This window comes from Pavona decussata, unplaced genomic scaffold (assembly GCF_977016875.1).
Source record: "Pavona decussata unplaced genomic scaffold, jaPavDecu1.1 SCAFFOLD_184, whole genome shotgun sequence".
NCBI classification, from domain to species: domain Eukaryota; kingdom Metazoa; phylum Cnidaria; class Anthozoa; order Scleractinia; family Agariciidae; genus Pavona; species Pavona decussata.
Window position 1 is genome coordinate 1,592,501 of NW_028145593.1, and position 27,289 is coordinate 1,619,789.

Below are 27,289 nucleotides of genomic sequence, written 5' to 3' on the forward strand. Positions count from 1 at the left end.
GTCCCGTTTTGGTTGGCGTCGTCGTCGTCTCTGCTTAAGGTCCCCATTTTGCCGTGCTTGGCACATGTTTTAATGTTTCCTCGCTTGCACTGATTCCATCTTGTTTTCCCGCGCTTGGCATCAGTTGCATCAGTTCCCGCGCTTGGCGTTGTTTTCATGTTTCCCGCGCTTGGCACCGGTTACCTGTTTCCCGCGCTTGGCACCGATTGCCTGTTTCCCGCGCTTGGTTCCGGTTGCATGTTTCCCGCGCTTCGAATCAGCTGCATGTTTCTTTCGTACATGGCAACAAGTTACACGTTTTCCTTAAAGTCGGTCATGTTTTACCGCATACATCTGGCACTGTTTGCATGTGTTTGCTGTTTGCTACTGTTTGCATGTGTTTGATCTCCTTGTTTACATTTCTTGTCAGGTTGTTGGTGCTCTAATACAGGTTTGACTAGTACTCATACCTTCCATGCCCATTAGTCACGTGCACCCTGGCATGGAAAGCCGCCAAATGGGCGTAATATGCCGGGGCTGGCATGGAAACACTGCGAGTGCACCGGGCGTACACGTGACACAGCTGATAAGTGAGTTGTTGAAGACTGTCGGCTGTGAAGCTGTTATCGTCATATAACACATGATAATGAGTTGGTCGACTTGTTCCCTAGAGTAGAAAACAAAGCAAACAAATTTTATTATTTACTAACAAACAACAATTATAATAGAACTACTACCGCACAACAACGAAATATACAATTTAGGTGCTATCAAAACATGAAAAAGTGTTTCATCCGATTTCCAAACACCTTGAAGTTGGTAAAAAAAAAAAAAAGAGAGAGAGAGAGAGAGAGTCGGCTGCGCCGAACTAACAAACAACAATTATAATAGAACTACCACCGCACAACAAAAAGATATACAATTTAGGTGTTATTAAAACACGAAAGAGTGTTTCATCTAATTTCCAAACACCTTGAAGTAGGTAAGAAAATAAAATTGTCGGCTGTGCCTCGCCTTTTCAACCCCACTCGGATGAAACAACCTTCCTCGTGTTTGATGTATCACATGAAGCACCCTACCTGGATTCCAAAGTGACTGCACAAATAGAAGTCAAACTCATATGGATGAGTGATTCCGCTGTCTACAGTGGTGCCTGGCGGCACATTGTTCGCTCTACCAGACGCGTCTCTGGGGTTTTCACAAAACAGTCTTGTGTGATGTCGCTTTTGTACCACGACAAACGTGATGCGCGGATGATACCCTTTTTCAAGCTTCATACAAGCCTCCTGTACCGCTCGCACTTCGTGAGCAAGCACTTGATCAAACTGCCCTTCGCTGACTCCATCTCGGTAAAATATGATTTTTGAAGGCTTAAGCTTCCTGTTGGCTTTGAAGAACTCGATAAGAAGCTCTTTGACAATCACTGCCAAATCATTAATGATCTCCTGTGCGCCGCCTCCTTTTTCATGCCTCTGCGCTCGAACGCGTGCTTGATACTTAGAGGCGTGCTGGTCCATACTGGCTACGACAGCAGCAATAGAAGGAATGCCATTTTCCGTAGGGGAGGGGTGGGTAACATCAGCGCCAAACACAATGGTAGGCTCTGTGAACACAGGGGACCTTACAGAGGGATCAATAACGTGATTGATTCCTCCCAGTTTGGAATTGATTTTCAGTGAGATGTTGGCGCACACTTGATGTTTGGCCTGTTGAACAAGTTTTTGTTGAACGCACTGTGTTGGGATGCCAACTACATTGTCTCCAACACGCTTTATTTCTGAATAAAGTTCCTTTTCTTTTCCTGGTAGAACGGCCATGATAAGCTGTAGTCCCGGAATTTCTACCATCCAGTTGGAAAACAAACGCTCCACCTATCAAAAAAAGAAAAAAAAAGTTAAACTTGCGAATTATGAAACAGATGATATGTACACGATGAAAATCCTCGGAAAAAAATTCGAAACCACGACCTTCCAGTTACTAGTCTGGATGCTCTGACCACTGAGCTATGGGTGACTCATGTGGTGGACAGATCACGGGCTTGAGGTTATAAGTCTCAGGACTTCGCATCTCGCGAGTATACTGGACACTCATCATATAAGCGAATTCGACCTGCATCACACAAGCACATTAACCGCTAAATTACCTGCATCTCACAAGTGCATTAAATGAGCGTTGTGTACACTTAGAAATTTACTAATTTATTGCAAACGTTTCTATATCACGCCCAAAGGTTTTGACATACACTTCGAACAATATTTCAGTGCAACGTATCAAAGAAACAGAAAAACATGTAGAAACAAGACGCTGTGGGACCGTATACTTGGGTGTCGTTGAATCAGTATTCCATGTCTGGTGGCAACAGAAATTACATAGATAAAGGAAAAATCGTTCTATGAAGCATAACCAGCAACTAAAGATAAATTTCTTGGCAGCGGAGCACAATAAGAAGTAGTATTGACCTAAAACGTTTCCTGCGTTCGTGTTCTCAGTATTACTATTTTATGCCCGCAAGTGGTCGGCATGCTCGTGTTTCTGGTGATCACTCATTTTCTGCACAAAATTTTCAACACAAAGATAATAGCTAAGTTAAAATAATGAGAGCAAAAACACAAAGGGCGCGGTGCTCGTTTAGGAGAAAATAATCATGTAGGGAAAGGCTGGGCTTGGCGTCAAGGAAAAACCTGCAATCTCGTTCCAAGAGGCTACGTTCCTTTTGGTAAGCTATCTCATACCCAAAGTCCTCAGGTTTCTTGGTCAGCGGGTGGACGCCGGGAGACGACCAACCGCTGGCCAAAGAGCCTGTGCACTCTGGGTACAAGATTGGGAAAACCTGCTGTTTCTAAAGTGCGCACGCATGCTAATGATGAGCAATAAGTAAATGCTTTAAAGAACCCGACGACCTTTAAGAATCCAACGAGTACCCGAAACTGGCTCATGACACGACGAATACAGCATCTTTTTCATTTCATTACGGAGCTTAAAATTTAGCATCTTTTTTTTTTTTCATTTATCACCACATAGGATGATGCTGTTGACATTGCTGATTATGTGTCACGTTACCTGATATAGAGGACACGTGACACATAATCATGAACCTTGTGAATGGCCAAGCTCAAAACGGTTCCCAGTGAGTAAGAGTTCGATTCCTGTCAGGGGAGGGGACCGGGACTTTTCGCAAAATCTCTTCTACTCTGACCTTGTGGCGTCTCGTGAAGTTATCATCAATGGTGCCAGGCACTCTCTATCTATAGGCCCAGCATGGCGTACAGACAAAACCCACAATGATGAAGGGCTAACGCACGAAACGTCAGCATTCAAATTTTTTTTCATTTACCTACTCTGTTGATAAACCAAACATTCGTTTCTACTCCCCACCGACGTAGCGCCACAGTTTCTTTGGAAACTAACCTCCTTATACAGAGCTGGAAAACGCCTTGCAAATTTGCTGGCAGTAGTATTTAATCCACCTATCTCATTTATCTATATTATTTTGTTATATTTACGGCATTAGCTGAACAAACTGAACAGAAATAAAATACTGTATCTCACATCTCTACTGTTCCTTGCGTATCTGACCACTGCTGGCTGTGCAGCCATTTTCATTCCCTCTCCACCTGACACAATGGACATTTGTTTACAAAAATTCCTCAGCGTGTCTTCATTGCACCGTTGGGGGGGCGCAAAACAAGCCAACGCCCATGTTTCAATCTGCGCACCCTGGTAAAGTGCCTTGTTGCGCATGTCCCATGAGCCATCACGGGGGACTAGTGCTTGATCTTGCGGTCCAAGCTTGATTTTTGGTGCTGGTAGCACTCGGCCATCAACAGGAACCATTTCAGGGTCCACAGATGTCTGGAATTCCTCCTTCAGATACTTTGAACTTGTTTTTATCATTTCTTGTGCCTATAAAAGAAACAAGCAAACAATAAATTAGATCTTCAAGGAAGAAACAAAAAGTGTTTTCGTGTGTCGTTCATTTAACCAAGACACTTTATAACGCTTTTATTTTCGAGTGGGCTTTAATTTATCCTTTTTGGCCATTTTTAAAAGATCTCAAAAATTTACCTATAGAAAGGATATGTTACCTCATGTCATAACAAAAACGAAGGACAGTATTTGTATCAAACACTTAGCAGATGAAGAATAACATTTATTGTGATTTCTTTTTGTCATTGTACATGTTTTAGGTTTAAAAATGTACCGGAAGTTTTGCACTTAAGTTTTTCAACTAAGTCATGATCGTACTGATGGCCTAATAGCCATCCTTCTGATCATCATCATCATCATCATCATCATCATCATCATCATCATCATCACTATGGACAACATCGTCAACATGATCATCATCATCATCACCACCATTGCCATCACTATCCTCATCAACATTGTTAACGTCATCATCATCATTGTCGTTGTTGTCAACACGGTGGCCAAGCACCAATAGTGCAACAGAGAAACATACATGTAACCTACCCAATACTGAATGTCCCGTTGCCGCTCAGGTGCAGGGCGAGCAGTACTTCTGATCATGTTTGCTGTCTGCTGCTCAGATAAGTGTCGCTTTTGACAGGGAATAATAGTACAGACCTCCATTGGCAGATAACGATCCTTTTTCTGGCCAGCTTGGAGACAGGGCAGGTGTGGGTATCTGTTACAACATAAAGGAAAGCAAAGTATTTTAAAACTGACTTTAACTCCATGTGAGATGGATATGGATCTCTTATGATATTCACACCATTAAACCCCTTCTTTCATCTTCTGGGGCCAAGGGAGGGGTCCCTCAAGGCATGCAATGAATAGCGATGACATCACAATATGTGGTAATTACATCATGATTGCCAAATGGTGGCCTTGCCACATGCTGAATTCAATCACCACCCCCCCCCCCCTCCCAATAAAAAAAAAAAACCTGGACAGGGTTAAGGCCAACACCTTTCCAAGCACCTTGGATGCTTGTCCAACCCAGCCACCTCTCTAGGCTGTACACCTCCCTAGGACAGGCATCTAGAGCTGTATGATGGACACTCAGTTGTCTAATGACAGACTGTCCTTTCAAAGATGGACAGTCTTTCAAATACGGACCCCTCTTTAAGATGAATGTTCGTCTATCCAAAATGGGCTCCTCTCTAAAACAGACACTTACACTAGATGTACACCTCTTTAAGATAGACAAATTTCTTCAATTTTAATCTTGGAAATAAAAGTGTTTAGGGACGTTGCCTTCAAACACAGAGCTATTTTTGCACAGTTTATGACAATTTGGGAAAAGCAGATCTTGGGAAGGGCTATTGGTATTTAAAAACAAAATTGGGGGTAACCATGCATTTTTAGGAGATAATTAACCAACCACATTTCTAAAAAGGCTTTAAAATACAAAACAATGTATGGAATTCTTTCCAAATTGAAGCTCATAAATTATCTCTGAAAAAAGGTGTGCTTACCCAATATTTTTCATTTTGGATTTCAATAACACTTGCAGGCTACTTGTTCTTCTTTTCTTGTATACTCACAAAATGTGTAAATAAAACTTATCCTTGGAAAAGAAATCAGAGTTTTTTAAACCTTACCAAGACATGCAAAACATACATGTGCAGTGGCAAAAGGAGGCAAATATGTCCTTAAACCAATATCAGAATTTGTGAATCTTCACTCAGGAGAACTTGGTTGTACCCCAGCCCAGATCCTCCACTACAGTACTCTACCATTATTATTGTACACTCTCTATTCTTACAGCTGTACTTTCCATTTTGAATTCAAAGAACAAGACAGACAATTTGTACATGTACCTCAAAGACAGTCTGTATCTATCCCTAAAGTACTGTGCTACAGTCGTTTTGGTTGGACGGCTTGTGGTTTCATCTTGAACCTCAAACTGAAGCTTGTCAGCAGAAGGAGTGGACATCCCCCAGACTGTGTACTTCCTCTTCATTGAGGGAACATGGGTAGTTTCTACACGGACACCTTGACAACAAAGAAAAGAAAATTTATTAGCTAGTTAGATTAAATAAAAAAAATTAATGCAATTTTGTTTATTCACATTGTACCTTATTCCAAAGCTAAATGTTATATTTACTTAGTAACTAAGTGCGTAAAATAAGGCCGGAGTCAAATTTACACAGTAGTCCTTCACATAAGCCAAACTCAATTCAACTAATTAACATGAATTAAGTTCATGCAAAGCTCGGAGTTTGACCCAGTTAAGTTCAGCTGATTGTATTTGGATGGGCTGAGCCAAATTCTACGTGCCTGGTCCAGGCATTGAAGAAAAGCTGAAGATCGACTTTTGGTCAAATGCCGATCTTCACATGAGCAGAACCTAAGGCATGAATTACATTAACATATTTCTGAATATAACAGGGCTAGTGATTGGCTGAAAACCCTTGGCGTAAAATCAGTCATGAAGAATTTTAACTTGAAAAATGACACAACTCTGAATTCCAGTTCAATTGTGGCCTTTCAAAACAGGACTACATGTACCGTACCCTGGTGAAAATCTTTTGAGGATCTTTAAAGATCCTCAAAGATCTTCATGAAGATCTTCGAGGATCCTTATGAAGATCTTTAAGGATCCTTAAACAATCTTGCAAAGATCTTTAAGGATCCTCAAAAATCCTTGCCAAGATCCTTAAGGATCCTCAACTTTCTTGCCAAGATCCTTGAAGATCTTGGCCAAGATCTTTGAGGATCCTCAAAGATCCTTAAGGATCCTTGCAGATCTTGCCAAGATCTTGTCAAGATCTTTAAGGATCCTTTGCAGATCTTGCCAGGATCTTTGAGGATCTGCAAAGATCCTTTGCAGAACTTGCCAAGATCTTTGAGGATCTTCAATTATGTCGCCAAAGATCTTAAAAGGATTTTCAAGGATCCTTTGCAGACCTTTTCAAGATCTTTGAGGATCTTCAATAACCTTGCCAAAGATCTTCAAGGATCCTACAGGATCCTTTGCAGCTCTTGCCAAGATCTTTGGAGATCTTCAATAATCTTGCAAAAGATCTTCAAGGATCTTGAATGAACCTTTTCAAGATCTTGTACTACTTTGAACTTTCCAAAATCACAAAAACATTTGTGACTGAAATTTCCGGTGAGTCTCAGAATAAGCTGTTGAGAATGTACATGTAGTATGTAGATGAAAAGGAACATCAGCATGTCATAAAAGGGATAATTTTATTGAACAATCCCTAACTTATTTTAGTTAAGATTCAGGAATTTATTTGTATATAAATGTAGGTCTGCAATGCTAAATCAATACAAAATAACTTGTGTAAATAAAATCAGAAATAGAAACATAACTTTTAATATGTATTGTGAAAGAATAATATTCAGCAGATGGATATTTTACCTCAACCATGATGGACAAAATTTTGACTACAACATGAAGCCTGGGTGATCACGATCCTAATGTTAATGCACAAGAAACTGTAATAATTTTTATTCTAAAATTTGGTTTGACAATTGCCAGTGAAAACGTTTGTACAAGAAAACATAATAACAGAAAAACAATAACTTATAGCAAGCTCTGATTATGTACAAACGTTCTAATGACAAGGCTACACAGTGCAACAAATTTCAACAGATGTTGTTCACAACATTAGTGCAAGTCAAAATCCCTCTCTAAATTATCAGCCTTTAACAAAACTTAAAAGTTACTGCCTTGTCTGCACAACTTTAACACATTTATAGTGGCTCAGAAAAATTGTAGTTTTTCCCTCGTGATGACCCACAAAATGTGGAATAACTATATTCTAGAGAATGAATAATGTAACAAAACAGTGCAATCACAACATCAGCAAATGTTGTGCTACTATAAAAATTTGATAGGCATAATAATTGTGCAAGCACAGTGCTAAAAGACAAAAAAGTTCCAATTTGCTTGTAATTTACATGACCAAAACAATTTGACCCTCTAACTTTCTATTAAACTATCAAACATCAAGTAATGAATTCAAGGCTCAAAGTTACAAAATTTTTTATTTTTTCATTGTTCCTGAGTAGTATATATAGTAGTAGAAGTCACAATTCATAACCATACTAAATCAGTTAAAAATAGGCTCCCCTGCTTACAAGTGACTTAGCTTATTGAGCAGGATTTGGTGACTTCACACACTCTCAAGCTGCAGTCTTGGGTATCGGCCTTGACAACAACATTGAGTTGAAGATCTACAGCAAAAAGAGAAAAAATCATGCACTTTAGTCAGTTCTTCTGTGTGATTACAGTGTTCACATTCGTTTTTAACTGATGGTGCTATTTTATTGTACATGTGGGCATTATAATACTCCACCAAATGACCTTCAACTTCAATCAAATCACAGGCAAATTAAAGTAATGTTATACTCGATCGAATAAGTCACCACACAAATAAAGCTTGCAATTGATTCTCAGTACAACTACAATCATCTGATTGTTCATTTCAACTAGCGCTACAACTACAAACTTACCCCATAAAAACGTTTGTAAATGTTTTATTTTAAAAATAAATAGGAAATGGCTACCTCGACAACCGAGATCAGATGAATTTGTAGCTAAATTCACAGAAGCACATGCATTCATTTGGTTGAATTGTGCATCACATTTTCAAGCCAGTCTTTTATCAAAATCATTGATATTAAAGCCTACCTGTTTCTAAAAAGTAGTTGTCCACGATTTGTTACTTAAAGCCATCATTTTCTAGCTTAAAAGAAGAAAAAACCGAGGAAATGTGCCTTGTTTTCTTGAGTCCTGCGAAAATCCAAAAGAAACGGTCTTTCTGCGAGCCTGCAGTGTATAGCTGCTGACCAAATTTGGCTTTGCTCGTGCCCAGTCTTCCAATCCAAGATGGCTGCCGCTCTTGGCCCGGTGGTTTCCTTGTTTCCTTTATAAAAGAAGTATTGTGCAAGAAAGCGACAGGGTAATCATTTGATGAAGACTGTGAGCAAACTTTTAGCTATTGGAAATCACTCTTTATTTATAGGAATGAATTACTGAGTCTGAGAATCACTAAGACACTATCATGCTGCATGACAAGCACTGATCAGACAATCAGAGTAAACTTATTTATTTGTCTATTGAATTATATCCTTTGGTGGGAAGCCATATAAAGCAGGAATCTTGGTGCAACATATCACAAATTTAAATTGCCAAAACGAAATTCCATATTCCACGTACTCGTTTCTCTGAGACATCCAAGCAATAGTTCCAAGGAAAAAAACCAGCAGTATTGATGACATTGCATTATTGCAACTTTCAGAGTTTTAGTCAACAGTCTGTACTTTCCAACACCTTTAAGGTATAATTATTTACTCTGGAAGCTCAAACTCAGTAGAAACAGAAATTTTGATTCTTAATTTTAAAAGTGACAAATGCATTTGTTACTAAAGCGGGCAGATCTGTGTGACTTTCTTTCGAACAAACTATTTTAACTCTATATCTTCATCAAGAAACCACAAACGCTCAAATTTGCTGCCTCCACCTGCCCTTTCATCCCACAAGCTTAGGAGCAATAACCGTTTTATAATTCCGGTGTGCAAGACCAATCGTTAAAAGAACTCTTTTATTATTAGTCATTAGTAGTAGTATGTGGTTTTTTAAATAATGTCCTTTTTCCTCTCGCAGAGTTCTATGCATTCTTCTTTATTATATGTTACCTGTAATTATTAAATTTTTTCTATATTTTGTATATATATTTATGTTTTTCAGTTTCATACAATTTAATTATTTGTACACGCAATTCAGTCTTTGGACTGCGAAGTGTATTTGAATAAGCAGGCTTATTGATTAATAAAATAAATTACCAAATGCCTACACTGTAATTGCAAGTGTAATGGCCTTTTATTTTCCATCACCTTTTTTTTCTATTTATCATAGGGGTCTTGCAAACATCCTCATTAAATCCTTGAAGCTCATGAAGGATCCTGGCAAAGGTCTTTGCAAGATCCTTACTATCAAGGATCCTTTTAAGATCCGTCAAAGATAATTCAGCTTAATTTAAAAATCCTTTAGGAGCCCTAAGGATCCTGACAAAGATCTTTGCAAGATCTTCGAAGGATCCTTATTAAATTGTTGAAGATTTTGGCAAAGATCTCTTGCAAGATCTTTGAAAGGATCTTTTAAAGATTCTTCAAAGATCCTCATTAAATCCTTGAGGATCCTGGCAAAGATCTTTGCAGGATCTTCAAAAGGATCTTTCTAAGATTCTTTAAAGATCCTCATTAAATCCTTGAGGATCCTGGCAAAGATCTTTGCAAGATCTTTTAAAGGATCTTTCTAAGATTCTTTAAAGATCCTCATTAAATCCTTGAGGATCCTGGCAAAGATCTTTAAAAGGATCTTTGTAAGATTCTTCAAAGATCCTCATTAAATCCTTGAGGATCCTGAAGGATCCTTGCAAAGATCTTTGCAAGATCTTTAAAAGGATCTTTGTAAGATTCTTCAAAGATCCTCATCAAATCTTTGAGGATCTTGAAGGATCCTTGCAGAGATCTTTGCAGGAATCTTTGCAAGGATCTTACAAAGATCCTTGCAAGATCCTTACCAATTCCTTGAGGATCTTTGCAGATAGTATAACAAGATCTTGCATATGCAGGATCTTTGAAGATCTTTGGAGGATCTTCAAAGATCCTATAAGGATCCTTTGAGGATCTTTATCTTTAAAGATCTTTGGCAGGTCTTTGAAGATCTTTAAAGATCCTTGAAGATCCTGTGAGGTTTTTCACCAGGGTAGGCCACAAAAAACAGAACGTTTTTTTTTTAATACATGTAAATTTAGTTGATTTTTTAACACTGTTTACATGATAATATTAGTTATTAATAATACCATGTATGGCCTTCTCAAATCTTCGCCTGTCAAATTGAAATCTGGGGTTTTCAAGCTGATGTGTTGACACCTCAAGGGTCTCACATAGGAAGTCAATAACATCCTGGCTTTTATAAAATCCCTTTGCAGACACTGAAATAAAGAACACAAAACAGGTAAATATCTGTTGAGAGAGATGTATGTCAACAAGAAGATAACTTACACAATCTTGACTTAATTGCATGCAAACTTTTAGTTAACATTTAAAAAGAAACAAATTTAAGCATTTCATAGCTTGAAAAGTTTCTGTTAGAGGAATAAAATTAATGTATGGAAAGGACCAACTTAACAGATGAGGATCCAATCAGATGTCTGATTTGTCTTTGACACAAATTATACACATTAATTAATTCACCTTAAATGTCTCTACTACTAGCATGTAGGGCATTTTGAGGTCTTTGTAAACGGCTCTCTCTGTTTAGAGAAACAACTGTCTTGGAAAGTCATTTTTTAGAGAGGTATCAGTTCTTGTAATAATTATTAGAGAGATGTTTATAGGATAATTTTGGCAAGCCCTGAAGCTGACAAAATTATTGTCCATCTTGGATAGGTCTTGTTAGGGTTCCCCTGAAATGGCTGCCTATGAGAGATACCAGTCTTATCACGTGAAGGTGTTCATCTTACATATTAACGTGTCTTCTTAAAAACAAAGAGCTGCATCTGTTTTTGAGGTGTCTGAATCAGAGAAGTGTCTCATCTCCAGTGGAAAGACATCCACCTTACACTGTAGATTTGCCTTAAATTGGTCTCCATTTTAAAACAAATTTCCATGAAGGAATTGGTTATTGGGGTTTATCTAAAAGAGTTCTCCATCTTAAAGACACTGTCTTTGGTAGCTGTCTGTCTAGAGTCTTATATAGATATATATTCATCTTAAAGAAGTGCTCATCTAAGAGAGGCGTGCACCAAATGTAAAGAGTTGTTTATCTTAGATGCACTGTGTTAGAGAGGTGTCCATCTTAAACAGATGTTCATGTTCACCTAGTAAGAGATATGTATGCCTTAGTCAGGTGTCTTTCAGAGATGTGTCCACCTTAGAGAACCGACTGTCTTTCTTAAAGGGAGCCCATCATGGACAGGTGAATTTAACTTAGAAAGGTGTGTGTGTGTCTCAGAGAGTAATCAGGTTAGTGTCAGGACTGCCTTAGAGAGGAGTTAATATCTTACGCAGCAATATTGCCAGTGCCTTTTTATAGGGGACTCTGACAACCTTTATACAGAGTTTTGCAAGAAATAAACTACAGGTGTACAGTGTATCAGCTGACTACTTTGAACACAAATTTGGTCTTTTGCATAAATAAATTGTTTGTTTGAATGACTGCACCTTTCAATGACATACACTGTACATGTAAACAGTAAGGATTCTGAACTTGTAGCCCCAACTACACTGTGATAATCTGCATGTTCTATGGCCGTCAATCATAATTACATGTATGGCGACAAACTAACTGACCACAAAAATACAGAAACCTACAAAGTGGATCAACATCTGCCAATGACAGGGCAGGAACACGACGTCTTGACCCTGTTAAGCCAAACATTATATTGTTTTCTAAGAGGTCTGCTGCACAGTGATTGACGGCAGCTTATTTAGCATAACACTTGGTTGAAACTTGAACTTCAGAGTCCAAATGTTATTGAAAGGTGCAGCAAACCAAAAAATTAACAAACTCTTACCATCAATGTTCACCAGCATAGCCTTCCATTCAGAAGGCCTGACGGTCGAATAGAAACCAAACTGCACTTCACATCCCTCCCCTATGGGTCTTGCACTACGACTATCAAATGGGAAGAAGGATCGTCCTACAGGTGTGAATCGGTATGATGGTATCTGTCGCAGGACAATGTCTAGTCCCTGGACAGCATCTTGCGCTGCTTTTCCATTTTGTTGCCCCATGAGGAACTTTTTTAAGTCGACAAGGCTAACTAACGCTGCAAACTGGATCTTTACCTGGTAAAGACAGTGAAATGTAAATTGCCACATTTTGTCATTTAACCCATTACGCACCGTGCCGGCCAAAACCGGCCGCGATTTTGGGCGCATTTGCGCGCACTCCACGATTTGAGCCTACCTCCCCTAGAAGGGAATTTTTTGTCCCCTATTGTTCTCATTGTCTTCAGAAAGGACTGACCAATCACAATCCACTTACTGCGCATATATTTTTAGGTCTTAGGGGGGCCCAGACAAAAAAGCTTTTTGCCTTTAGGAATTGGTGTCCGATTTCAATTTTTGTTGCCTCGTGGGCCGCGCAGCTAAATTTTTAGTCGCCGATTTTCGCTTTTTCCGAAAGAAAACACACCTTTTCGAAATGGTAAATCGAAAGAAGAACTGCTAAGGAATACTCAACAGTTTCGACAGCGAAAATCCGAGAAATAACGGCGAAGAAATTGCGCTTCGAGTACGAATTGTTGTTTTATCCAGGCGACGAGCGCGAGCGGACAGCTCAAATCATTGTTCAAGCCACGGACTTTCCGCGAAATTTTAGAGCACTTCTGGACATTCAACAGCCAAAAAATTACAGGTTTGATTGTGAATTTGTACTGAAATACTACTCTAATTGATCGATTCTTTGTACTCTGAATAGTTTTTGCGAAATATTTGAAAAACGTGCCCCGCACGGGTCGATAAATTCGCTTCGAATTGGACTTGTTCTTCCTTCAAATCGCTTGCGCGTCGCTCGTCTCGCATTTATAATTATACGCGTTAGACTTTTCTGAATAAATTTTTAATTTAAAAAAGCTTTCTGTGTGTTTTTCTTTCTATTTTTATTGAGAAAACGTGACAACTGTGTAATCTTGCGTAAACAAACACATGCTCTCGAGACTGATCAAATTTCACCCACGTGACGCGCGGATCAAATTACATCGAAATTTCGGAAATTTTTACCCTCAAGTTTGTTTTTTGGAAAATTTTTAATTGGCAACTAGGGTATTTTATTCCATAATTAGTAATTTTAACTATCTTAGACCAAAGGGGTGTTGTTTTTTTTGCCCTGTAAGTTATGTTTTTTTACTGCACATGGGGTAGGAAATAACCACTTTGCCAATTTTGCTGACTTTTGGAAAACCTCTGGAAACGGCTGGTGCTTAATGGGTTAAAGATGCATTTGTTCAGAGCTGCAGTATTGCAGATTTTGATGTGAGAGCTCCTTCCATAATATGGAAGGGTTTATGACATGTGACATTATCAAACGTTATAAACCCGTACCATTATTTTGCAACTAGTAACAATTCCTGAAAATGAACCAAACACAAACCTTAAATTCTCTGTCCCTGCCACCATCCTCACCAGGCAATGTAACACAGAGTTCAGCCTAGCATAAACAAAATAATACACATGATAATAATCAAAACAAAATGGAGCAGACACACTCCTGTTTTTGGATGCTTAAACTCTCGGACTTCTTTCATGCATTCTTGGTGTCCTTTTTTTCTTCCTTATGCTAGTGCACCTCTCCTAAATGTATAGCCTCCCCCCCTCCCCCAAACCCCTCCCAATGGCTTGCAGTGAGCACACAAGTTTTGAGACAAACAACAATATTAATGTTTAAGTGTTATTCAAGTGTTTTTATTGGATTAAACCACAAAATAAGACAAAATTGAGAGAGAGAAAAAGTGCACATAGTGTAGTTAACACAAAAGTTCTGTTACTCTGCATGAGGTGAGTGAGGCACAAATGGTATGAAAGTACCCATTCAGGGTGCTTCCCTGTTAAAATAAATCTGGTAGCTGGCAACCAGTATTTTAATAATATTATTGCCAAAAGTTACCATGTTTTAAAGAAATCATTCCTGTGCACCATGCATTTACTGTATACTCACTGGACTTGGAAGTTCTATACTGCTATATAAATTCTTCTCCCCATCAAATGCAGGCACATGGCCTTTGAAAGTCGAGTCTTTGTACTTCCTCACAATCTCCCTCACAACATCTCTTTTGACTGTCTTAGGACACTTATTCGGAGTTATCTCTACATCATAGTGGTATAGATCTGTCAGCTTTGGTGAAATATTCAGACGGAAAAAGTTTGCTCTCAATTTAATCTGGCGGCCGACAGTACCATGGTCTGGTCTTTTGGGGGGACGTAGACCCCCATTACCATTAGCTTGACGAGCTGTGTGGTCTAAAAAAGAAAGCAAACTACACTGTAAGTAAGTTACATGACTTTGTATGAATAAAAAAATATTAAAATTAAATCAACACCTACATGTCGTAAAAATGTTTTGCAGTAGTAGGTAAGAGGTTCTAAGCCTTGGGTCAATACTAACTTTTAAGGACACTAGCCCATTGGCTAGTAACAGGTCTGATTTCACTAACAAAAACAAATTTTCTTTAGCCGCAGTTTCACTAATTCATTTTATGAAAAGGGGAGGAAGTCGGGGTGGTCATACAAACATTTTTTTATTAGACAAATACAGTGTATAAAGTACATAACAGTTAATAAAAAAAATCTCCAACACTTGCAAAGGTGTTTGCAACTGAAATTTCAAGTTGATTTAAATATGAAAATGCTTTTAGTCTGATCTATGCAAACAGCACACAACGTGGCTGAAGTCTCTCTTCTCGTGATTTGATTTGTGATTTACCATTAAAATAATTTTGATTGCTGTTTTCCATCCAGTACTCCTGACCAGTTCTTTACAATTTTTAATCAAAAAGGTTAGCCAAAGAGCAAAACTTGCTAGCCAAAACTGAATTTTTACCAGTCTGTGGCTAGTTAATCTTACACCTTTTAAGTCCAAATTGAAGACATTTTTTTTTAGAGTTGCTTACAATACGATGTAAGGACTGTAAGAATTGTAAATAACTATTTTTAATTAATTATTTTTTATTTTAATTTTTTTACATATACAATTTGTTAGGCGCATTTGATCATATACACATGCTAATTTGCGCCATACCAATATCAATTATTATTATTATTGTTATTATTATTATTATTATTATTATTATTATTATTATTATTATTATTATTATTATTATTATTATTATTATTATTATTAGTTCCAAGGCCACTGTAAGTCTCAAGCCCTGCTTAGGTATGCATGCACATTTTTGGTTAAAGGCCTAAGTGACCAGTAAGATGAGTGTCCCAATTTATGATGATGATGATGATGATGATGATGATGATGATGATCACAATAATCATTTTGCGACTACTGTAAAGCCATATTATTATATGTAATGTTTAACCAACACCCAGTAATCAGTTTGAGAAATTTCTCAGTCTTTCCTGACCAGCATACCTTCTGTAGTTAAGCTAGATCCAAACTTTGTAGTTACTTGTCTAACATCTTCTTCAACACTAGCAGCAGCAGGCGGTGATTGGCTTGGGGGTGGCGCTGTCTTCTCTACAAAAATCACCAGACATTTCTGACTATAAGTCCCCTACCATCACAAAATATAAGGTCCCCCACCACAAAAGAGTTTCTTGATTTGGGATTCATTCTATATACGTAAATATGTAGGTATATGTTGTAGGTTAAAATGAATCTCAGGTTAAAAATGATTTCAGACTAGGTTGATTTGTATTTTCCTTTGTCCCAGATGTAAATACGAAATCCTTAAACAAAGTCCTGAAATTACAAAACAATCTAGTTTGAAATCATTTTGACCTGGATTCATTTTGACCTACAACATTATATAGTGTTTCAAGAATTACAACAATGTAGTAACAGAAATCCAGCGTTTGGGATGATAATCACTCACTCACTCAATCACGCAGGGCACACTTTACTTATAATTAATAATTAAATGTATTCCATGAGCATACATTGAATATTAAACAATTATTCCATGAGTGCATGTTAGATGTGAGATGGTTAATAGCCAACAAGGCGTGAAGCGCCGAGTTATCCAAGAAGCGCAAAATGGAATTTGTTTTTATTATTAAGTTCTCTGTGTTTGGATATTGCTGTTGAAGTTTACTGAATTTCATTTTAAGTAAAAATTTCTTTCAAATTAAAACAACCGGATTGTTGAGGCAACTTCCTACCAAAGCAACAATCAAATGATCATGACATGCACAGCTCTTTCCGAACGGAGTTAAATGAAAAATCAAAGCGAAGTAGATTGGACACAGCCGGACATCTCAAATTCAAGAAATGTTCAAGTGTATGAGTTACAATCTTTCTGAGACAAGTACATTCAAAAGGTCAAACTACGTATATGAGCTGATAACCGGGATTTAGTGAACCAATCAGAACACTAGAAATGCATTATCTGAGAATTTAATAAGTGATGTTATTATTCAACACACTGTCACACTGCCTAAACATGGTTATGGTGCACTTAATATTTGTTGTCCATATGTACACAAGAGATTTCCTGCAATATATGTACATGTAATTTCATCTGTTGGCAAGAAATTAAAATGTCACAGTACAATAGGCCTTTTGCAATAGTTGATCACATGACCAAATGTTGGCAAACTTGTAGCTGCAGCTATCTGAATTACAGGAATGCAAAGAGCATATTTTAGTTAGCTAGAACACCAATTTTCAGACCAATAACATTTAAGGCTGAGATTTCAGGATGATTTAAATGTTGGAAAAATTGTAAGGTTTTGTATGGGAGCGAGAAAAGCTTGCCATCCAGTCACGTTTTCTGTAGTTAATCGCACAAAAAGAAGTTGGTCTAATAATATAGCTACACAGAAAGAAAGAGGGCGACAAACTTAGCTGGAATATACATTTTCAGACCAATAAAATGAAAGCAAAAGATTTTGTGCTAGTTTAAAAATTGGAAAATTTACAAGGATTTGCATTGAAAAGCAATGAAGCGTGACTGGATGGCAAGCTGGCTATTTCTCATACAAATCCTTCTAATTTTGAACGTCCATAAAAATTTCCCCTTAGAAGATATAAGCCTGACAATTTGCGTGTCAGCTTATTTTTATAGACTCTTTCCATTTTCAATAAAATCATTTGCAAAAAATAGGTAAATCGTTGTATTTAAGAAAAGTAGGTCCCATGATCAACTGTTGCAAAAGGCCTATTAATAAAGATCGTCTCTAGTTTTCCTGCATTAAAACTATAGTTTTTCTTTATCAATAATGTGTTGAATAATAAAACAATTTTCCTGCTCAATCTTGCGGAATATCCCCTGATTTTAGCCAACTCGGCCTAATGACCTCGTCAGCTAAGTATCAGGGGTATTATGCGTAATTTCACTGGATAATTGTTAAATAATTATTAATTATCAAGAATGGACAAAGCATCTTGTTATAAAACTTACACCGCTGCTAAACGATCTAACATTGTTGTCGACTACATGACATTATGTTGGCTTTTAAACCAATGTTTCATGTTTGACCAACATTTTTGAACGGCTGAATTGTTGTAGTGATGCAACATTAAGCCAAACGTACGTCCAACATTGTCATACGACAAATGTTGTACTATCATGCATGTTGGCACGTTAACTCTCGGATCGGATCTTTATAAACAAGCTTACCTTTATTGGCAGGAGGAGACGTTGTAGGTGATTCTCCCAGAGCATGTGCTACTGGCTGTCGTTTACCTTTCCCTCCTTTAGTCTTTCCCTTTCGTAGATGACTTGGCCCTGGCTTCTCCGGTTCAAGCTGTTCCGAAGGTTTTTCTTGTGGCTTCTCTTCCTCAATAGGCTTCCTAGCGCTTGCGCGACTGCGCTCAAAAGCAAGCTTCTCTTCTGCTGAAGGTATTGGTTGATCTGGCTCACTCGTTGCCTCTGCCACACAACATCTTGCTTCTTCAGGTTCCTCATCATTCAAACTTTCTTTTTCTTCAGGAGGTTTCGCTGCTCCTGCTTCGCTTCTTCCAGGTCTCGGTAACTGTTCTTGTCCATTTTGACCTCTTCCTCTTCCTCCTCCACCGCGACCCTTTGATTTTTTTCGGTTTGGCATTTTGAAGTCAATAGTACTCTATCAGACTTAGCCTTTAACTTAATCTGCAGACACGTTCAGTCGAGTCATAAACATCCACAAAATGTCTTCGCCTTCTTTTGGATCGAAAATTTGCGACAAGAAAATAAAATAGGTTTACATGACTGATCTTGAAGGGAAATAACCATGACGTATCATCAAGATTTAGCCAATGAAATTGTTAGTCGAATTCTCGGAAGCAATGGAAATGATTCCAGGAAATCTTTCCTTACTTCCGCTTACTTTTTTCAGTTTTGCTTCAATTCCCCGGAAATTTTTTTCTTACAATTGAAAGACACTCTCTTACAGATACAGCGACGACTGCTGCGTAGATTTCATCTGTCCGCCATCTTTGTTGTTCCTACTCCTCTCTATTTATTCCTGTTTCCCAACCTCGTTCCCAGGGTCTCCCCTCTTCATAGGCCCTGGGAACGAGGTTGCCGGCGTCCTGATCCAGGCCTCAATTTACTCAATTCAAGCAGATCCCCCCCCCCCCCCCCTCCAATGCCACCCCCACCACTTCCCCAGTGGGCCTCCCCATGATTCCGAAAGAAAAAAAAAACGTGAGGACAGTGCCGGATCGAGTCATGGGGAAATGTCGTGGACGGTGGAACGAAGTGTGGTGGATTTATTGTACAGTGTTGTGGTATGGACAACAGGATGTCGAGGACAGTGGAATGTCAGCTTATGCAGCCATAAGCTGACACTCTGATGTCAACTGTACTGCAATGTCGGCTCAATCCTACGATAACTTTGGATTGGACCCCAAACTTGTCTGGATTTGCAACCGTTGTGCATTCCCCAACTTTTCTACAACATTTCTCCTCAACAACTTGAATACACCCCTGGGAATACACCGTATCACAAATGGCGGAAACGCGCGGAAAAGACTGGCACTACGCATCAAAACGAGGCGTTTTAGGATAAACAAAGAAAATTTCCAGCGAATGTAGGCTTCTGGAGGGTCGATAAGTGCTGAGTCTCTAAAAATTGAGTTTTTCTGATCACTTAGTCCAAACGAGTTCAAGTTCTAGTGTTTATTATTTATTGGTTGGCTTCTTGTAGTAATCTCAAATGCAAACTAGACACTCACAGGAAAAAACTGAGTTAGATTGTTTGTTTCAAACCTTCGAGTGTAATGTCTACAGAAAATATGAAAAGTTGTTAGAAAGATCTTCACTCTAGCAGGAGCCACAAAGGTTTATTCAATGTATTTTTTGGAAAGGTAATTAAAACAGGTTTCGAAGGAAAGAAAACGAATCTACAAACGGACGCCGAGTTCCAAAGAGGGTTGCGTGGTGATTACTACTCGGAAGTTCCGATCACAAAAGCTTCAAAAACCGACTCCTATACTATTGTGAACAGCTCTAATGCCTAAAAAACGAAAACAAAAGGAGGTGGAGGGAAGCTACTGAAAGAAAAGTTTAACTAAGGAAGCAATATGTGAGCCAAGATTTAAATATTTCGGCACATTTTAGGCGCTTTTCCCCCGAAATAAAAAAGATATCATGCATCGCAAGATTGGCCAAGATTCATGCAAGTCATTGGAAATGTGGCAGTTACCAAAGTCAAGAGGAACTACTGGAAGTAAGGTATCAATTTTAAGAAAACGATCCTGCAAGGAAATTCAGGAATGTCACTCTCAAATGCGTTATATTGTAACTGCATTACACGGAATGGCAAGTTAAGGAACCCAGTGTAAAGCGAAATACGATAATCTAATTCTGACAAATTACCTAATTAAGTATGCAAATCTTTAATGATTTCAACCGAAATGCCGGTTAAAAAGCCACAATGCTGTGTTCTCTAGTCCCTGTTTCACAGAATACAATTTTCTCATTCAGGCAAGAAGTGTTCCTTCTGAGCTTGTTCCATTATTAAACAGTTGGATTTTGATGACTTGACTGATTTAACAAATTATGAATTTTGAGGGGACTGCATTCTCTGCTTGTTGTTTACAGTACGGCTACAATATAAATGAATCGAAACAGACAAGTCTTGGTTCACCTGTTGCTTCTTTTTAAATTATTCGTCCAGCCGTTTCTCTCCACATCCTTCACGTCTTTTCGTTGTCGTCTTCGTCTTTTTTTTCTTGGTATTATAGCGGTTTAGACAAATGGTTGTAGTCTCTCTTGCGCTCGGAACGTCCGATACGAAGTTGATCACGCAACTCTCGTTAGAAATGCATCCTTTTGTATGTTCATTTTGTTTCCTTCAAGACCTATCTTATCTTCGGATTCCGAAAGACATACCAAACAAACTTCTGTAGTATCTCTATCCATCTGCGCTCGAAAGTTGAATCCTTCGGAAACAAAAACTCTAACCGATTTTTTTTTTTTTTTTTTTTTTTTGCATTTGGGATTGCTACAAGAAACGAACCAAGAAACACTAGACCTCTCTCGTTCGGAATGAAACCAGCGATCTGAAAAACTATCTGTTTAAGAGCTTATCAGCTAAATACAGTCGAACCTGTATATAACGGCCACCCTCGGGACTTGAAGAACTGGCCGCTTAATACAGGTGGCCGCTTAATACAGGATCCCTAAAATACTAACTGGGCGTTGTCTAATGTCAATTTTAATGGCGTATCATACAAAAACACTTCATGCAAGGAAACAATAGGACAATCAACACTCTTTCAAGCGATCAATACTTTAAACAAAGTTCAGTGCCAACTTGTAACTTAACAGTATAATTTATACGTAACATTGAGTAAAAGTACTATGCAATAAATTGTCCTCTACCCTTCTACGGTATACAGTGCTCTATTTCTATGACTTACAGTTCACAACAAAATATCTCATTCCGTAATTTCATAGTTGTTACGCTCAATGTTCAATGTCACATGGCTGAAGAACAAGCCAATTTAAGAGGAATTTCTTGCTGAAGAGTAAAGCATATTCAAAACAAACTTTTTTTAGCGTTCAGTATATGGTACTGTACTTCAACACCATGCGGATATCTGAAAAGCGTTAACGATCTTAAAAGGCCGAATATCTCATCAGCTTACAGTAGCTTTGTACATGTTATTTGATTCTCTATAGTGATGCTGGATCGCATTTTAAACACAATAAAATAACATATAGCTTAGTTTCCATTCAAGGGTGGCCGCTTAATACAGGTAAAAATAACAAAGAAAGACAAACATAGGACTGCTACAGGGTGGCCGCGGCCGCTTAATAGAGGTGACCGCCTAATACAGGTAACAAATACAGCGTTTGTACGAGCGAAAAATCGGGACTTTGAAAACTGGCCGCTTAATAGAGGGTGGCCGCTTAATACAGGGCCGTTATATACAGGTTCGACTGTAGTCTCTCTGTGAGCTTGTACTCGCAGGCAAATTATTTTTTGTTTATCCTAAAACGCCTCGTTTTGATGCCTAGTGCCAGTTTTTTCCCGCGCTTCCGCCATTTGTGAATACGATGTATAACAGTTTCCAGTGCCTCGAATCTACCAATTCTACAAGAGGATCGGATCAGTGTCGTATTCACTCTGTCCCCCCATGGGACCGCCGATACATAGTTCCAGCCCTACTCCAGCTCTCGTTCTACTAAACAACCTAAGAGAAAGCTTGAGATCATTTCACTCAATTGTAATGAGAAAGACTAAGAATCTAACCAAAAAGCCGATTTCTGGGCACTTATCGACCTGCACCAGCCTGATATTGAATCTGTACAGCGCCGCGCAGCGTGGTTTGTTAACAACGATTATAGCCGTTACGTTTTAGTAGTGTATCATCTATGCTCACGGACCTAAATTGCCTTCATTGCAATTAAGACGTAGCATATGTGATATCGACATGTTTTATCAAATACATAGAGGTCACGTTAACATCTCCCTTCCCCACGAGCTTATCTCTGTGCCCGCGTACAGCTGAACAAGGGCGAGTCATGACTTTAAGATAAGTCTACCGTCCTCTTCAGTCAGCCTGATTTAGCAACAGAACGGGAACGTCATTTGAGGACGCGAGAGCTCGCGGAATAGTCTGGACACGAGTCTATTTCGACTATATATGGGCATTCTTGACGCGCGCGCGGTTGTCAACTGACGTTCCCGTTCTTTTGCTAAATCAGCCTGATGCTTACAAATACTCATTTTATGTAAGAACGATCCCAGCATGGAATGCGTCACCACCGGCTGACGTCATCAAGTCTGGCTCTTACTCAGAATTTGTCAGTGGAGTATCCAACACACTTTCAAGCTTTTGAATTACTTTATGAATCAATAATGTAATCTGGTTCTTTATATGCACTGCATGTATTAATCTATTGTGCGGCCGCTGGCCGCTCCATTGCAGGATTAGCTTTGCTAATGGAAATTATGCTAATCAACGTAATAGTTGGTGCCGAGTTTGTTGTGAGCAAATGCGAGATTACATGTTTGGGGGTTTGACACTAAAATAGCCAATCATGTCCATTAATCGACATAAGCAACGGAAAGAAGAAATCGAGATTGAGACGAGCGAGCGAGACGAATATTCGAGAGAGTTTTCCAGTGTTTTTTGAGTTCACAGTGTATGAGATCAACGAGAAATTAATAAATCAGTTAACAACACAACAGAGATTGAAACCAATGTTTTTCCCAACAATTTACTCACAGACGAAACCGGTATATCAAAACAGAGTTTAACCTCCTTCCCAGGGACGGGAAGAGGAGAGACCATTGAACGAGGTTGGACAGAGTACCTGATAACGGTAACCTTTTTTGGTTGCAGATATATCCGCTCAAGTGCCTCAGTTAACTTAATCTTAGCCTTTGGTTTGTCTCTGGTCAACAGCAGCATCAATTCTGCCAAGGAGGATCCTGTAGAAAACTTAAGATGGAATGGAGAGCAGTGTGATGCCTCGTCAGTTATCGCAGTTCTGAAGGTTGCCTTTCTTGGGGAACTTGACAATTAAACCCTCGTTCAAGTCATCAGGTACCCGGCGTCCTTTTCCCAGATCTTTCTGAAGAGGTCTGTGAGGACCTTAGTCGAAGTATTAAGGTCAGCTTTGAGGATTTCTGCATGGATGCCATCAATGCCAGCAACTTTCCTACACTGTATGGCTTTGATGGAGAGCCTAACTTCTACTTCAGTTGGGGGACTGGTGTCAATGTCCAGGGCGATATCTGTTGGTGTAGGTCAGCAGGGTCACCTGGTGGACGGTGTATGGCTGAGCACTTCACGAAAGTGTTGTACCCATCTCGCTGCTTGCTCCTGCTCTGTTGTTAGGTTGTTACCATCCTTGTCTTTGACAAGGACCGACTCGCTAGTGCTCTTGTCACTGATTTGCTTAGTGATCTTTGTAGACAATACTCAAATCACCTCTTGCAACGGCACGCTCGGCATCGCCCGCCAGCGCTTCAACAAAAGGTCTTCTGTCGCTCCTGGCGCAATTTTACGCAGTAGTTTAAAAAATATACTATTTATATATAACATATTGCTATAAGTATAAAAAGACTATCATAGTATGCCCTATCTAATATTACGATTAGAACTACTGGAAAAGTCACCACTTGACGAGAGAATTCCAAGTTAAATTTCAGACGAAAAACCGATATTGCACGAATCGTGAAGCAATAAGCGCGATATCGGTTTTTGAAGTGAAATTTAACGTGGAATTCACAAGTTAGGGAATGAATTTTCCGTTACTCACATACCCGTTGTGCACAGTATGAAGGTTATTAATATTTAACTCTTTAAAACAAAGGAAATAAATTGTTAACTTTTCTCTTAACCGTAATGGAAAAAAAATTAACCGTTAGCCGTAAAAAGCCAAACATTTAGTCCTTAACTGAAAAAGCCACTACCCTATTGAGACCCTCATACATTAGAGAAACTGGGAGATCAATGCATCTACCGATAAACGATCACCATCAGACTGACCGTTGCGGCTTGCTTGCACTTAGACCTCCGAGTAGTTTAATAAGACCGGACACTTTCCGCTCTGGGAGAAGGTTAAGTTTAATGACCCCCTCCCCCCGACCCACAATGGTACACCCACAAGTTTAAAGGGTCCATTCACCTAAGACTTCATCCTTATAACATCACCAGAGATAATGGAATTGGAACTCCAGAAGCTTGGATGTCTACGATCAAATAACAGATGCACAACAGCGCATCAATGTCGTAGGGGGACTGCCAGGGGAACAGTGTGTTCTGAGCCTGAACAACGAGGATAGAAATCCTCCAATCGCTAACAACCATAGCGAGGATCGAAATGCACCAATTACCATCAACCATGGTGCTACTTATAAATCGAGTATTTGGTATATCGATATCAGCCCATCTAGCCCTTAGTCAAAACTCAGTGCCTGATCAGAAACGGTCAAAACGTAGCGATGAACACCTATGCCACAAAATCGTGAGACAAGCGATTAATTTCAGCTACAGGATAATAATAATAATAATAATAATAATAATAATAATAATAATAATAATAATAATAATAATAATAATAATGATAATATTTATCCAGGGAGCCCACTCGCCTTGGCGGTTTTCAGTGGGGCCCTGATACTTGATACTTGAAATTTAAACCAATCTCGGTGACTCAAACTAACCGCCCCCCCCCCCCCCCCTCCTCGGGGATTTCGAGTTAGAGATGTGAGAAAATAAACTAAAATAATATAGAGTTTTTCATCACTGCAGGGCAAAACTGCATTTCCCAGATGATGTTTGGTAAGGGGATTCAAATCTTCGACAGTCAACAGTGGCTTTTTTGAGAGAAATCAAAGGATCCTGTGAGCGAACTCGTGAATGCAGAAGTGAATAGTGGTAGCCGTAACCAAGAGAGAACAAGGGGAGAGAGAGGGAGCCCCCAGCATAGCCCTTGGGATATATAAATTGCGCTTAAGCTATTTTATATGTCGTGGAAACAGAAGTCTGTTTCCAGAGACGTCTGCAAACGCATTTAGACGCCTGAAAATACCACTAAGGAAAGTCATACTGAATATTCAACAGCCGTCATTACGCATTGCCACGTTAGCACGCTCCGATGACTTCCTGTGACGTCACACTAACCGTTTGCTGAGGTTTCGGGAAACCGACTGCCGTTTAGATAATGTCTAAAAATGAATTTAGTTAAATTCACATATTCCGGCCAACACCCCTAGTTTCCCTCTCTGTCCTCTTATTTTCTCTTGCCGCAATTCAGTGCTAGTACTCGTATCAAATTACATGCGTGAATGAAGTGTGACCTGAAAGGTATAGAACATTGTTCGCATTGTTTGCTTGATTCCGCATTATACTCCGCTTACATTTTTAACCGTTTCCTTCAGCGAGATTGAGCTCATTCAATAGTTTTGTAGTTTTTTAAAAAAAGTTTAAATGTTAAAAGTTGTTTGGAGCCTTTGGGGTGGTTGGCTTTTAAAGGCAAAACAAAAAAAACAAAAAAGAAGAAAAAAAATCTCCGTGACATTGGGAAGTTTGAACCAGGGACCTTTCGCATTAAAGACCATGCCACTAAGCCACATGCGCACGACTCCAGCAGAAGAGATTAATTTTTGTATTTATTAAGCTTGGTTTACACGTACGACGCAAGCATAAGCATACGCGCAAGCACAAGCACAAGCACAAGAAACCTACGTGTAAACTAGTGCGACGCAAGCATAAGCGCCTTGTGCTTGCGCTCGTGCTTATGCTTGCGTCGTCCCGGTTTACACGTACGACGCAACGACGCAAGCATAAGTACAAGCACAAGAGAATGGAACGATTTTCATTCTCTTGTGCTTGCGTCGTACGTGTAAACCGGGACGACGCAAGCATAAGCACAAGCGCAAGGAAATAAAACTGAAAAACAGTGACAAGTTGTCAGCGTACATTTTAGTTACTCATGTGTTGCCATTTGCAAAATGGCGGCAGCAAATTTTAATGCTTCTGCGCTTGCGTATGTCACCTTATGCTTGTGCTTATCGCACGTGTAAACATCCTTGTGCTTGTGCTTGTGCTTGTGCTTGTGCTTGTGCTTATGCTTATGCTTATGCTTGCGTCGTACGTGTAAACCAAGCTTTAGTTGTTAAGGGGTGTCTATCTGGCATGCGTGACGCAACGATTTTAACGGTTAAACGACTTCAGATCGCCAAAGAAAAATACGCGAATCAACATGGAACACCTTAACACATTTCTAAATCGTATTTTCTCCTTCCATTCGAAATTTTTTATGACTTGGCCGATCTGCTTGAGCGGCTTTTAACACTGACAACATGGGGCTTTTCTCACCAAAATAAAAAAGTACGAAGACAAAGTACGTTGGTCAAGTGTTCTTTAGGCTATTCTGTTACTTTCGAACTCTAAAGAGCGTAATTTTGTAATTGAAGAAGAGAGAGAAAGTGCGCCATATTTGAAAGTTTACATCCCATCGAGTGCCCAATCCATGGAACGATAACTGGTACATTGCGCATACTGCTTTCACGAGTTAACTAGAAAACTAGAAAAGAGAAAGCAATTTCCCAAAAGCGTCTTTTTTTACCATTCATGAATCAATATAAACAAGCAATCTTTGATTGGTTGATTGATTGACGGATTAATAGGCCATTTCCGAGTTGCTGTGAACCTCATTATGAAAGTGAGGCTAAGTGCAAAGTTTTTATTATGAAAATT

At 39.1% G+C, this 27,289-nt stretch overlaps 1 protein-coding gene across 2 annotated transcripts in view; it reads right to left on the reverse strand.

Annotated features, from left to right (window-relative positions):
• LOC146462865 (protein argonaute-2-like) overlaps positions 1 to 19,057 on the reverse strand; it is a 21,455-nt gene extending 2,398 nt beyond the window's left edge. The window contains exons 1-11 of one of the 2 annotated variants that reach the window (XM_085085001.1): positions 18,264 to 19,057; positions 16,055 to 16,159; positions 14,630 to 14,931; positions 14,066 to 14,122; positions 12,486 to 12,759; positions 10,770 to 10,901; positions 5,766 to 5,940; positions 4,453 to 4,627; positions 3,529 to 3,882; positions 1,059 to 1,850; positions 450 to 646 (exon numbers count right to left, since the gene is read on the reverse strand). In XM_085085001.1, the coding sequence (XP_084941127.1) occupies positions 450 to 646; positions 1,059 to 1,850; positions 3,529 to 3,882; positions 4,453 to 4,627; positions 5,766 to 5,940; positions 10,770 to 10,901; positions 12,486 to 12,759; positions 14,066 to 14,122; positions 14,630 to 14,931; positions 16,055 to 16,159; positions 18,264 to 18,690 (2,990 nt within the window). In that variant the 5' untranslated portion in view covers positions 18,691 to 19,057. Of the gene's footprint in view, positions 1 to 449; positions 647 to 1,058; positions 1,851 to 3,528; positions 3,883 to 4,452; positions 4,628 to 5,765; positions 5,941 to 10,769; positions 10,902 to 12,485; positions 12,760 to 14,065; positions 14,123 to 14,629; positions 14,932 to 16,054; positions 16,160 to 18,255 lie in introns of both variants that reach the window. The other variant, XM_085085000.1, reaches the window with a different exon arrangement.
• Positions 19,058 to 27,289: the final 8,232 nt, after the last annotated feature.